The sequence below is a fragment of the Lissotriton helveticus genome, chromosome 12 (genome assembly GCF_964261635.1).
Source record: "Lissotriton helveticus chromosome 12, aLisHel1.1, whole genome shotgun sequence".
NCBI lineage: Eukaryota > Metazoa > Chordata > Amphibia > Caudata > Salamandridae > Lissotriton > Lissotriton helveticus.
The window spans coordinates 872,946,202-872,960,025 of NC_136073.1; the positions used below are offsets into that span (position 1 = coordinate 872,946,202).

Consider the following 13,824-nt stretch of genomic DNA (forward strand, 5'->3'; position numbering starts at 1 on the left):
GGCGGGTATGCTCAGACTTGAGTCCCGTGCTCTCCATGCCACTGGATTCAAGCTATCCTGGCTGAAGAGGGGTGAAACCCCAAAACAGGTCCTTGGATGCTTGTTTCCAGTCCAGGGAGGACCTGGCTTGGCAGTTCGGGCTGGACTGTTCCCATTGGGCGCAGGGTCAAGACTGATTTGCATATGGCTGTGTCCAAGCTGAAATGGCATGGGGAGCAAAAAAACGATGGATTTAGGCCCAGATCTCTGTACTGGGGTGAAGGTATGACATTGTTCTGCATTCTGTCCATCACCTGTTGTTTTTGGCATTTGTCACCCCGAGTGGGACGGGTATGCTCAGACGTGAGTCCCGTGCTCTCCATGCCACTGGAGTCAAGCTATCCAGGCTGAAGAGGGGTGAAAGCCCGAAACCGGTCCCAGGATGCTTGTTTCCAGTCCAGGGAGGACCTGGCTTGGCAGTTCGGGCTGGACTGTTCCTATGGGGCACAGGGTCAAGACTGATTTGCATATGGTAGGGTTCAAACTGGAATGGCATGGTGTGCAAAAAAAACGATGGATTTAGGCCCAGATCTCTGTACTGAGGTGAATGTATGACATTGTTCTGCATTCTGTCCATCACCTGTTGTTTTTGCTTTGGCAGTACACCAGCCTGGGTATGAAGTGCTCTCTGATTAGATTAGGACCATTGAAGGTATGTTGAAAATTAGTACGTTTTGGTGAACATTATCTGCGCCATCTTGCCTCTTCCCCTGATGCCACACTTTTGTCGTGCGCGCCCGCCATTTTTTTAAGATGCCCCGATCAGAGCGAACCCTTTTACATGCTGCTGGCCCCTGACATAGCCCTTCGCCTTCACTAAGCCTGCACGCTGACCACCCCCTGCTTGCACCTGCCTTGAGTCATAAACCCCTCTTCGGCGCTGCTCTGCCCCAGGCCCTCATCCTGTTCCCAGCGCGACACCTCCCTGCTTCCCTTTCATGATCTCCGGCCCTAAGATGCAAACCCCCTTTTTCCCTGTGTGCCCGTTTTGTCTTCCCCGTTCCCAGGCCGACACCCAGCTCTGCCGATACCATTCCTTGCCCCTCCCCGTACAATAGAAAGCTTCCCCCATCAAAGGATCCCCGGGTTGATCAAAGCCCCCACTCCATGAGATCCGATCAAACCCCCCACATTCCGTGAATCGGCGGAATATCCAGCTGCGTGATACTCATCACCTGTTGTGACTAGGGTGGGGACTTCAACTGTAAATGTGTGTGGGAACGGGCCCAAAGGGGGATCTGAGGATGTCTTTCTGTACCTCAAAGTGTCGACGAGAATATGTTACATGCAATAAAAAGATAAACTTGTGTATAAGAGGCCAGGCCTCAGGGATGCAGTTAGAGCACCTCAGAACGATACCTCCTGTCCGTTTCGTTGTGTTCTCCTCCGGAGAGAATAAAAAACCTTGTTTCCTGCTTTCCAGTCTCCAGCGCCTGCCTCTTCATTTGATTAAATAACTAGAGGGTCACAGAGGCAATACCGCCGGGCAAATATCGATTGTCCCCGACCCGCCTCAGGTTTTTACAATTGGCGTCCCAAGCGTGGGGCCCATCAGCGACTCGTGGATCCAGTGGGAGAGGTCCCGACGACAGAGTGAACGACTGCAACGATCGGGAGAGCTCTTGCCCAATAGACCCTCGTCTGGCAGCCGATCATCCGAACTTCACTAGTTCCGAACAGACCTCTCTCGAGTGATCTACGGTCCTGACTGGGGACCATCAGGAGTGCCGTGAGAAATACGAGAAAAAGAGGACGATCGGGCGCTGGATTCGGAAGACAAGAAACTGTCCACATGGTCCGGGTAAGGTCGTGTAATCACGACAAGTTGCGAAATAATTGCTTGTTTGTTTGATTGTTTAAAAATACTAGTATTGCTCTTTTTATTTTATTTGGAGATTCACTGTCTACAAACGGAGAAACAACGGGCTCTCTCTTTGCAAGCAGTGGAGGATAGGTAGGGCAGCAGCCGTGCTTATTTTTTCTCCCCCACTCAATAATTACTTGAAACTGAACTGTTGTTCGCAAAACTATTGTTTCCTGGAGATTCCCTGTCTGCAAACAGGGAAGAGACCACCCTTTTTGCAGATAGTGAAAAGGGTAGGTAACGCAGATCTTTGCGGACCTACTCATTCTCCCCATTGTTATTTATTGGTCTTTTTTATTATTTTTGATCCATGAGGTATTCACTGCCTGCAAACAACGTTGAATAGAAATATTCTGTCCGGTCTTTGCACCTAGTGATAAGATAGGCAGTGCTGACTTTTTAGTCCCTCGTTACGAGCCGTCATGTCTGTCTTCTCCCCACTGATTAATAGCCTGTTTAGCCCGGACCGAGTATTAGAGGTGGACCATATAGCTCCACTAGAAGGCACCCCTAATAAGGACATGTTCATAAACTATGGATTAGTCACCATAGCCTATAATAAATTGTGGCACAGGTATACCGAAGATAGTCAAGACAAACAGTGGCCACTGGCAGGATCCTTTGACCTTGATAAAATAGAAACGTTAGAAATAGCCCTTCGAAATAATAAGACAACGCCAATTATGCTCGACAGTCTCGGTATGTGGCGCAGAGAGGCTATGCAATGACAGAGAAAAGACGAGGACAAACCAAATAGAGAAATATACCGACAGGACAACCCCAGGACATCGCTACCCACAACTTATCCCCCGACACTATGCAAAAGACGACCAGACTTAGGGCCAGCCCAATGCGCTTTTTGTAGGTATGTCGGACACTGGAAAGCCCAATGCCCGACTCTACTGAGCGTGAGTAAAGGCAAAGGGCCGACAGGAACGACAGACCGGCAGTACAAGAAAAAGCGCGAGACAAAGAAGAACCCGACTTACATAGACAGACCAGACAGAACCACCACGTTTGATTATGCCCGATGGCACAGATTTCGCCAGGACAATTTCAGCGGCATGCTCAAGTTTTCCTAGGTCGGGCAACGTCAAGACGGGAACCCAGCCTCGTTTCAAATTCACAGACGGAAAGAGATAATTATGACCAATAACTGTTTTATATTCGTCTTGGGTCTTTGTATGTCGTACTTGTACTGTCCCCCCGTCTGAGTTTGTGTGTATGTAATGTACAAATCTGCGTCATCCCTCTACACGTGTTTCCGTGTTACTCAACCTCTGTTAGCAGAAACTTAGCATAAAAACAACCTGAAAAGAAAGAAATGGTAAAACAAAATCCGTAGACCATTAATGAACTTGAACTTTTAATTTAACACAACAAACAAGGAATAATAACGGTAAACTGTAGAAAATGAAAGTCAAACAGAACATTCGCCCCCCCCCCCCCCCTCATTCTGGAACCTTCCAAAGTAGGGCAGGGTTACGGCTACGCCCAACCAACGGCAACCCATATAAGGCGGGCCCGGCCGCCAACTCTTGGTCAGGAAATCTTAACGTATGGGGGAGCCGGAGGAGAGGCAGGAGCCAGCAGCCCGGGCAGTTGTAGGTAGTCCCGCCACATGTCTCCTCAGCCAGCCGCAACGGGCCTGGATAGACTTAAGTAGTCCCGCCACATGTCCAGAGGAGAACGAGGCACCTTTTTTCCTTTTCTCTTCCGTAACAGCCGCAGCAGCTCTGGACGGCGGGATGTCCTGCACGTACCTCCACCACAATTTGTCCAAGTTGGGCTGGGAGGGAGAGGCGACGCGGACGAGCCTCTCCCACCTCCACCGATAGGAGGTTTCCCAGCCCCCGGCCCGACGCCGAACACCCCCAGTCAGGCGATGGTGCCAATACTTCCACAGCACCGAACACACCATGGTGGCACCCCAGTACTTGCGCAGCACCGAACGTGCAATGGTGGCCATATTTTCGGAACACCGAACCTGCCATGACTGCACTGATACTCGTGCAGCGCCGAATGCGCGCCACAGGTGGCCATACTCCCACAGCACTGAACACAGGACTTGGGAGACACCGGATGTGGAGAGACCTTCATGTGGGGCGATGAAAAGGAGCGGCATGGAGTGCACCGGGAGAAGGAGACGATGCGAACGAGTCTCCCTCGCCCCCCGGGTGGGGGCATCACAGCTGCACCCCAGCTGAACGTCCCGCTTTCACACAACAGGGACCTCTTCCTTTCACTCCGAAGGATCTCTCCCACTCTTGCAAACTCGACGAGAGTGGCCCCTGTAGGGCCTCAAAATGGCGTCTGGGTCCGCTGGAAGGCGGGCCCCGGCCACTAGAGTAACTTTGACCAGCAATACAACTCGAACATTTGCCCCCTGGAGCACGAGCCCCCATCTCCGACGGCATCTCCGCAGCCTTGAAGATCCTACAAAGGTCCCCGGCGGAACCTTCGGCCTTTGCAGGCTTCCGGTAAGGGACGGCTGCCTTGATCGCCAACGAAACAAACATGACATTGCCACTCCTTCTGTTAGCATGAATTCTAGAACTGCCGAAAAGGACTCTGGTCCAAACTGCCAGTAATGGGAAACATTTCCCCCTGATGCTGCTTCCGGACTGAGCCGGCCCCGCCCAAAATGGCGCTGGTATCAATCGGAACTTACGAACACCTCGTGGTGTTCCTTCGCACTAATATAAACTTGATGTTCTAAGATTTTATATGATCCTTTGTACACTTGGCTAGAAAAGACAAGGAGAACTCACTCGACGAACAGTATGAAAGGGTCCCCGTTACAAATGTTGATTCCAAATGTACAGTGTATTATATTTTTATAACTGATGTAAACCTCATTTACGACGCACACGTACGGTATGCATATAGGAAATCTGATTACCACTGTTATGATTATGCTTCAGAAATGTATAAAATAAATGCCCCCGAACCCCCAGCCAATTAATAGACGTTTTAGTCTCTTACAAATGAATGAGTAAAACTTTCCGATGTTTTTATTGCTGCAAACGACACCCCCCACTGTACGCACTTTAGCCATTGCCACGACCGGCCAAATACGACCGCACCCTCATAATCCTCATGCTGAAATAATTTTGCAAAATAAAGTTTTTGAAACTATGGACGGGTATTGCATGCTTTATTTTAAAAATGTGGGATCGGTGGGAAAGTTCTTTTCTGTGCACCCTACTCTGCTCTCTCTTTAAGGTTAAAAGAAGATGGTTGCCCAGCCCTGGAGGACGGATCGGATTGACAACACGACACTCCGCCTTCAAAGTACGCGACTGACTCATGAACTCTCGCGTAGAGGAAGACCTTGACTTCCAAGGATGGGTAAAACGAACGGTGTAAATGAGGGAATGTAAAAGGAGGGTGAAATGAAATAATGTAAATGTGATAAAGTACAACGTTCCAAAGTATCAGGGAACGGAGCTGACCCAAGAACCGAAGAACCTTAGAACGCCACAGCGTTGAAAGAGGTTTAAGGATCCCGATAGTGAGATACATCCTTTGACTAGATACCTCGCACTAAGCACCTCCGGTTACCTTTTTACGTTTCCCCGCACACGACCTATATGGACACACTACCCCCCTCGACTCCAGAAACCATATCCCCGGGGACCCTGCCCCGAGGAGGAAAGACGAGTAAGAGGTAAGTAAAGGACTTATGAACCCATGTGTTTGAATATGCGCGAATGCTGTCTCCCCCACCCCCTTTTTCCTCCCTCTGCAGGTTACATCAGAGATTACAGCCAAGGTGTGGCGAAGATCTGAAGCCTTGCCATGTCTAATACACGAAGCGGACTAGCACCGCAAGGTGGTGTCTAAGCGCGCCTGCAAACTACTCACGTATCGAACAAACCCGAAAGACTAGTCACAACCTGATAAAAAGTGATCACCCTTAAACCAGACCGGACGAATGAACCCATGTCACGTATGATGCGAAACTGTGAGGGAATGTGTGTGTGTGACTGAGGCGTCGACCCAACTGGTCGAAGGACCGAGAATGCGAGAAGTGCGACAAAATGGTACCTCCTTACTTCTTTCCTTTTTCTCAAGGCACGTCCCCTCTACCCTGTCTAATGCTCAAACTGCATGATTACAAGATTCTAACGCAGACCCGTGAATGCCCTTTACTGTGTAATGCACTAAATAGCCTTTCTTGAATACACCGCCACCCTCTCTGTTGCACGTGTACTATTTAGCCTGCCGTTGCACTCTCTCTCTCTCTCTCTCTCTCTCTCTCTCTCTCTCTCTCTCTCTCTCTCTCTCTCTCCCTCTATTTTTGCACTCCCACTCTTCCGAGTGATTAGCCCCAAAATTGGCAGATTGCCACCCCTAGCACACCACCTAATTGGCTTCAAATACCGTCAGTATTTGCACAAAAACTTGTCTTTAATACAATCACCCCGAGGCCGCGTCATTACCTCTCCTTTTCCGCTAGAAGTCAATAAACCGAGGTTGGGCCGTAAGGGAAAGGACAGGTAAGACGACAGAGGTTCCCTAATCTGGCCCGAAATAAGGGAACTACATGTCGACGGCTCCTATGGTATAAAACAAGGACCTCAGAATACGCGACCCTCCCCTCCCCGAATTGTCGCAATACCCAAACCAGAAAAATGATCACCCCTATTACCCCCCCTGTATCAGCCGCCCAAAAACTGGAATTATGAAACTACCCCTCATTTCCGGTTGTGAGAGATGGGTCGATTTATGCCCTTACCACAAGTTTCCTATGTCCCTGGTTGTTCCCCATAAAACCCCTGTCCCTCCTAATTAAGTAATCGGGCTGTAAAAGGTTACGTAGGATCCAGAGTGATGTTTTACAAGGTTAACAGACTAGTCCAAGGTAAAGAAATCATCGAAATGAACCCCGTAGTAGTTGAAAGGCAGGATGCATCGATAGAAAGGAAATGTTTAGCCATGTTCGTCTCTCAGCAAAATACCTGTGTAGTACTATGTTGACGACTCACAGTACCCTTTGTAAATGTAAAACTCTAGAGAACGGCATATCTTTGCCAGGTTCGTCTCACGAAGGTGGGTCACTATCAGATGAACTGTCGTGACTGTAATAAATAATTGTAAAGGAAAGTCATAGTAAATCCAACAGGCCCGTCACCGGTCATTCATATGCCAGTTGTGAACACTAATATAACGGGCATTTTTCATTCTTTGCCTGGAGCTGGGAGAGAAATAGACTTTTTGATTATCTTCATCTGCAAATTCTCTAAAGACTGTCTTTTCAAACTTGTTTAAGGGTACTGCTGTTGGAGGAGAGAAGGACCGGATGTGGGAGCACGAGGCCTGACTACAGACTAAGGAACACCTGCGACATTAGCCAAGGCGAGACCACGACAGAAAAGAGCTGCAGGACGAGGCACTGTTTTCGACAACATGAGAAGAAAGGGTCGACCTGATGCCCCTGCTCGATGTCCAGTGTCTGTCGACAAGTCCCCGCTCTCTGAATTCGGTCACACGCCCGCCTATTTGAAGTCTCTCGTTCCCCTAGTTTGTTCCTAATTTGGCCTTGCTCCATCCCCCTTTTCCTCTGACCTACCCTATGGACTGTTTTGTACGCTCTTCTTCCATCTGAACTTTCTGACAAACACCTCAAAGGACACAGGGCGAAAAGGACCTTTCCGACCAGTAACGCGAGGAAAGGGTCGTGCCCTGCAACGCAGAACTTAGAACAGAGCTGGACTTGTAGCTCCACCGCCGGTGCTCAACAGCGCCAACGAAAGGCAACAAAGAATAAACTTCGAACATTTGACATCCCCAATCGCCGTTCCTGCTAGACCTCATTTCTCTCCCAGCCGCCATTGTATTGATCATGCTCCAATCCGAACCTGACATATATGTAATAACCTGACAGTATGAAATATGCTTGCTGCTCTCGCTACAGAATCGTTTTTGTATTGCATTCCTATGACTTTCCTGCTAAACAAATTGATCAAAGTTTATCAAATAGGCCCACCTCCTAAAAACTAGAAATGTTAAAATGTATTGTTTACAACTCTTTTCCTCTAGGGTTCCTACCGTTTTCTTTCTCATGCCCACCACAATAGGACCGAGTAGAAAATGAACCAGCAAGATGTCTTGAATATGTTAAAGGGAGGACTGTTGAAAATTAGTACGTTTTGGTGAACATTATCTGCGCCATCTTGCCTCTTCCCCTGATGCCACACTTTTGTCGTGCGCGCCCGCCATTTTTTTAAGATGCCCCGATCAGAGCGAACCCTTTTGCATGCTGCTGGCCCCTGACATAGCCCTTCGCCTTCACTAAGCCTGCACGCTGACCACCCCCTGCTTGCACCTGCCTTGAGTCATAAACCCCTCTTCGGCGCTGCTCTGCCCCAGGCCCTCATCCTGTTCCCAGCGCGACACCTCCCTGCTTCCCTTTCATGATCTCCGGCCCTAAGATGCAAACCCCCTTTTTCCCTGTGTGCCCGTTTTGTCTTCCCCGTTCCCAGGCCGACACCCAGCTCTGCCGATACCATTCCTTGCCCCTCCCCGTACAATAGAAAGCTTCCCCCATCAAAGGATCCCCGGGTTGATCAAAGCCCCCACTCCATGAGATCCGATCAAACCCCCCACATTCCGTGAATCGGCGGAATATCCAGCTGCGTGATACTCATCACCTGTTGTGACTAGGGTGGGGACTTCAACTGTAAATGTGTGTGGGAACGGGCCCAAAGGGGGATCTGAGGATGTCTTTCTGTACCTCAAAGTGTCGACGAGAATATGTTACATGCAATAAAAAGATAAACTTGTGTATAAGAGGCCAGGCCTCAGGGATGCAGTTAGAGCACCTCAGAACGATACCTTCTGTCCGTTTCGTTGTGTTCTCCTCCGGAGAGAATAAAAAACCTTGTTTCCTGCTTTCCAGTCTCCAGCGCCTGCCTCTTCATTTGATTAAATAACTAGAGGGTCACAGAGGCAATACCGCCGGGCAAATATCGATTGTCCCCGACCCGCCTCAGGTTTTTACAGGTAAAGCAGGCCTAGTAAGAAATACACGTGTTGATCCTTTAAATGCATGACGGGCTCGCTTAGAAGTGCAACTATCGCTCTAGTAAAAGTGTAACCACCCTGCAGAGAAGTGCTGATACTGCTGTTACTTTACAGATAAGCATTAGCAAAGCCAACCAATCTGGGCTCAATGAGCTAACACATGCAGCTTAAGCGAGACGCACAGGATGGAGCCAGTAGAAACAGGCTGAGAGGGTTATAGTTGTGAAGTCGTCCCTCTTGCAGTTCAATGCAAGGAGGCAGAAAGATACATTCTTATAGCCAATAGCATTAGGGGAAAGATGAATACTCTATTGCTTTCAGCAAAGACGTCATTGACAAAGTCTCAAACCAATGGCTGTAAACAGCTGTTGGAAGAAAGCCAATGGTTGAAAGGGGCGGGCCCAAAGGCCTCCCTAGGTAAATTGTTAGCAATTGGTAAACACTGCAGTTCCATGAATGTGCATGAGGCCAGCACAGAAGCCCCCCTCTGTTCTATTAGGAGTTTAGCAATCCCGCTCAGAACAAGGGATGCCTCTTTAAAAGTAAAACTAAAGGGAATAGTGGACGGAGTGTTGAACAGTGCAAGCACTCACCCCAAGTCAACTGATCTGGGTTTAATCCATCATCATTCTTTAGCTCACTCCGCCATCCCAGTTCAGACATGGCCATATGCAAATCAGTCTGACCCTCTGCCTCATGGGAACAGTCCAGCCCGAACTGATAAGACATGTCTTCCCTGGACCAGAAGCAAGCATCCTGGGACCGGTTTCTGGCTAATCACCCCTCATCAGCCAGGCTTTCTTGAATCCAGTGGCAAAGTGAGCAAGGGACCCACGTCTGGGCATACCCTGCCAACTTATGGCAACTCTTTAAAAGTATCAGCGCTCTGTTGGAAAAGCAGCTTGTGTCTACACAAGGTGGGAAGGCCAACACTACAAGTCTGCTACTCCTCCCGCATCTCAACCCTTGGTGGCTAGCCCTTCCCTGAAAAACAAGCATTGGCAAAGCCAATAGCTCTTGCTTATGGGACCTACTGGCTATACCAATGGTTCTCAGCCGGGCAGCTCAGCATCCCGAGAAAAAAGCCTTTATATTTTCCAATCCGAGGTGGATCGGTAACTAAAGGGGAAATAAAACGCACAAAACCATTGTTTGTTTTTTAAAAGCTAATGAGTTAGAGGAAGCAACGGGGGAGGGGGTAATAAGCCGGGAAGAAGCAACAGTAGAAGTGAAGGCAACATGGGGGCAGAGGGGTGGGAAAGCAACAAAGCTTGGAAAAAGTGGGGACTGTGGAACTTGCAAACTCTTGTTTGGATTCTTATCTTCCTTCTTGATAAAACTTTGTGGTCTCCGGCAAAGCCCGCGCGTCTCCACTTTAGCTGAGATAAACGTGTAGCGCTTAGAAGCTGACTAACTTAGGCACTAATAACAGGTTTATACCAGCAGGACATTCACATAAGGACCGGGCAGCTGCCCCGGCAGGATGTTTCCTCTTTCTAACCCGAGGCGGCACCTGTCGAGTGCAGGGGGGGCTCCTGTTACAGAGGGGGGCGGGAGGGGTGATTAGTTCAGGACAGGTGGTGGCATTCCTGTGGGCAGGGGGTCTGCCCCTTGCAGCCCCTCCCCCCCCCCCCCCCGACACAGGCCTCTCTGAGGCGCGTTTAAATACAGCACGCGGCTTTACCAACATTTTCATTATCCATGCAAAGCATGTTTACTCATAAAACTATTATTTGCATTAAAAAGTGCCTCGTTTTATTGAAATCAATGTGATCAGATGGGCCCCTTCGCTGCAGGGGGCCGCAGAGGGTGGTCGGTGCCCATGCGGCGTGAGCCTCAGCTCCAAGGGGAGTGCCAGTTTTAGACAAATGTCCATTATTTTGAATATGATCGAACTTGGAATGCAGCCAGGGGTCTCAAACCTGGAAGGGGCTTCTCTGGGCCTCTGGTGAGCGTGACTCAAAATGAAACCAACATGACACTTCTGTTTGGTACTTTAAATGGTTATTCAGCAATGAACAGCTCTGAGGAAAAGCATGTATTTAAATGTTTTAAGATGTATATTTTCTCAGTGCCTTGTATTTCTCCTTTCCAACCCTGAGTTTATCGGACGTTGACTTACATTAACCTGTGTGGATGTATATAGCGCTGCAGGTGCGCTGTTGTAACCAAGCGCTTTGTTGTAGTGCTTTGCAGTGTCAGCGATTCTTCCCTGCTGTGTTGTTTCTACGCCTGACTCACAGTGGTCGTTGGCAGACGAATAAAAGAGTCAAATAAATCCTTTAAGCGGGGGTTGCCCTCGAATAGACCCGCGTTCCTTTCAGCTTTTGAGAGGGTCACCGTGTGCAGATTTTCACACGATAGTTTGTTGTTCCAAAAGTGCCCCATTGGTGCACCGTATTCTTGAACAGGGTGGCTTAGCATGAAATGCCAGCGGCGACCACCCAGGACAAGGTTCCAAGGAGAGGCCCTCGGGCTGGCACAGCAGGAACCACCTGTCGTCAGACACGCGGTGTCTGGAGGGCACGCACAGGGCTCCATTGGTAAGGCCGGCCAGTTCCTTTCCGGTGCCCCCTGGGGTTGGAACTGCTTCCCTCCTGGGCTGGGGTGGCATGGCTCTGTTGGGTCTACGCACACGGCCTGGCAGCGCTGTTACCCTGTTCTTGTTTACAGAGGTTGGCAGTGCCATGATCGTCCTTTACATACGTTGGCACTGCTCGTGCGGCTTTGTTACTGTGGTGATTTGCTCAGGGTGGCATGGGTGGCACACTCCTTCATACACTGGCATTGCGAGCATGCTCCTTGGGTGGGTTGGCGCTGCTCCTGTGCTAGTGTGCACAGACGGGCATTGCGGTGCCCTCCGTGTAGACCTGGCTCATACTTCAGAGAAAGGGGTCCCCTGAGGGGGTGGTGAGGGGGCCGGTGAGCTTGGTCATACTTGAGGTAGAGGGGTCCACCGAGGGGGGTACATGAGGTAGAGGGGTCCCCGAGGGGGGCACTGACCTCATACTTATGGTACGGGGGTCCCCAAGGGGGGCACTGACCTGGCTCATACTTGAGGTAGAGGGGGGTCCCCAAGGGGGGCACTGACCTGGCTCATACTTGAGGTAGAGGGGGGTCCCCAAGGGGGGCACTGACCTGGCTCATACTTGGGGTAGAGGGGTCCCCGAGGGGGGTACATGAGGTAGTGGGGTCCCAGAGGGGGCACTGGTCTGTATTATACTTGAGGTCAAGGGGTTCCCGAGGGGGGCACTGACCTGGCTCATACTCTAGGTAGAGGGGTCCCCGAGGGGGGGGGGGGCACTGGCCTTGCTCATACTTGAGGTAGAGGGGTCCCCGAGGGGGGGGGCACTGGCCTGGCTCATACTTGAGGTAGAGGGGGGTCCCCAAGGGGGCACTGGCCTGGCTCATAATTGAGGTAGAGGGGTCCCCGAGGGGGTACTTGGGGTAGAAGGGGGTCCCCGAGGGGTACTTGAGGTAGAGGGGGTCCCCGAGGGGGATGCACTCACCTGGCTCATACTTGAGGTAGAGGATGGAGACGATGTAATAGGCCACATCGAAGACGGGGAACATGGGCAGCTTGGCGAAGGAGGCCACCAGGTCCCCCAGGCTGAGGGCGGACAGCACGTCTTCCATGGCTCCGCTGTCCCCGCTGACGCTCCGTGTGCCCCTGAGCCCGAGTGGCGGCCGAGTGAGAGGGCGGAGGGGGCGGCCCTGCCAGGGAGCGGGGCACCCGCAGTGTGGCCCGCCCCCCAGCAGCTGGGCACGGCCCACCCTGCCCGCCCCCAGCTGGCATCAGCCCTCCCCTCTGCCCGCCCCTGACCAGCTGGGCAGACCCCAGAGCTGCTCCCACCCCTACCCTCATGCCAGCCTCTGCCCCTGGTCAGGGGGAGGGCCCTGGACCGCAGTGAACCCGCCCCCAGTCTACCCAGCCACCCCTAGACCACTATCAGTCTGCCCCCGTGCCGCTCCCAGTCGTAACTGGCCTACTGGTCCTGTCCCCGCACAGTTATCACGTCGCCCCTTGGACAGCGTGTACCCCCCCCCCCCCCCGCTCTCAGCCCGGTCCCACAACACCGTCCTCTCATTTTAATTAATTTTATTTAGTGCATTTTTATAAAGCGCCGACATTACCAGAGCGCTGTACAATAGAGTCAGTCCTCTTAGGGCCACCGTCCCTGTCCTGTCAGAGACCACCCCTCGGTACCACCGGCCTTCTATGCCCACCCCCCGCCACTCTGTGTCCCTGGGCTGCGTCCTATGGGCGGGGGGTGTGCTTTGTAAACTGGGGGCGTGTCAAAACTTCTCCAAGACGCACCCCTGCCTCGCCCCCGATCTCACCCGCAGCCCTCAGTCCTTTCCCTGACTAAATAAAGCCGAGCGCTGCGACTATTTATAGCCGGGTTCAGTGCGCTGCGCTGGAGGTTGAGGGGACGGGGCAGGTGCCTCTCCTGCCCCCCCCCCCGCAGCAGGAGGTCGGGACAGGCGCCCCACTGTCCACTCTGCCCCCTTCCTGCACCGAGAGCGGACAGGGCAGGTGCCCCCCACCAGATTTTTTTTATTTTTTTTAATATAGCGCTAACTTGACGAGAAGTTATCAGAGCGCTTTACACGAGCGCCAGATGCGTTGCATTAGGACACCCTCACACACAGAGAGCACGAGGGCCTCTCCACCCACCACCCTCTGGGAGGACGGCCCCACTGCCCACCCGTTCCTTTCTCTGCCCCGAGACGACAGGGCAACTGACCCCCCACCCTTGCAGTGAGGGGCCCGGACAGTGGGGTCCCAGACTCAGGGTTCATCCTTGCCTTGTGGCCCGGGGGACCCCTGCTTAGCCACCGGACCTTGACACGCCCTCAGAGGCTCCAGCCACGTGTCTAGTGAAAGCATA

At 51.6% G+C, this 13,824-nt stretch overlaps 1 protein-coding gene across 1 annotated transcript in view; it reads right to left on the minus strand.

The window, feature by feature from the left end:
• The window catches only part of TMEM38A (transmembrane protein 38A), a 58,784-nt gene extending 46,148 nt beyond the window's left edge, over nucleotides 1–12,636 (minus strand). Inside the window, exon 1 of the mRNA XM_078671306.1 lies at nucleotides 12,442–12,636. Within this exon, the coding sequence (XP_078527432.1) occupies nucleotides 12,442–12,568 (127 nt within the window). The 5' untranslated portion in view covers nucleotides 12,569–12,636. The remainder of the gene's footprint in view (nucleotides 1–12,441) is intronic.
• Nucleotides 12,637–13,824: the final 1,188 nt, after the last annotated feature.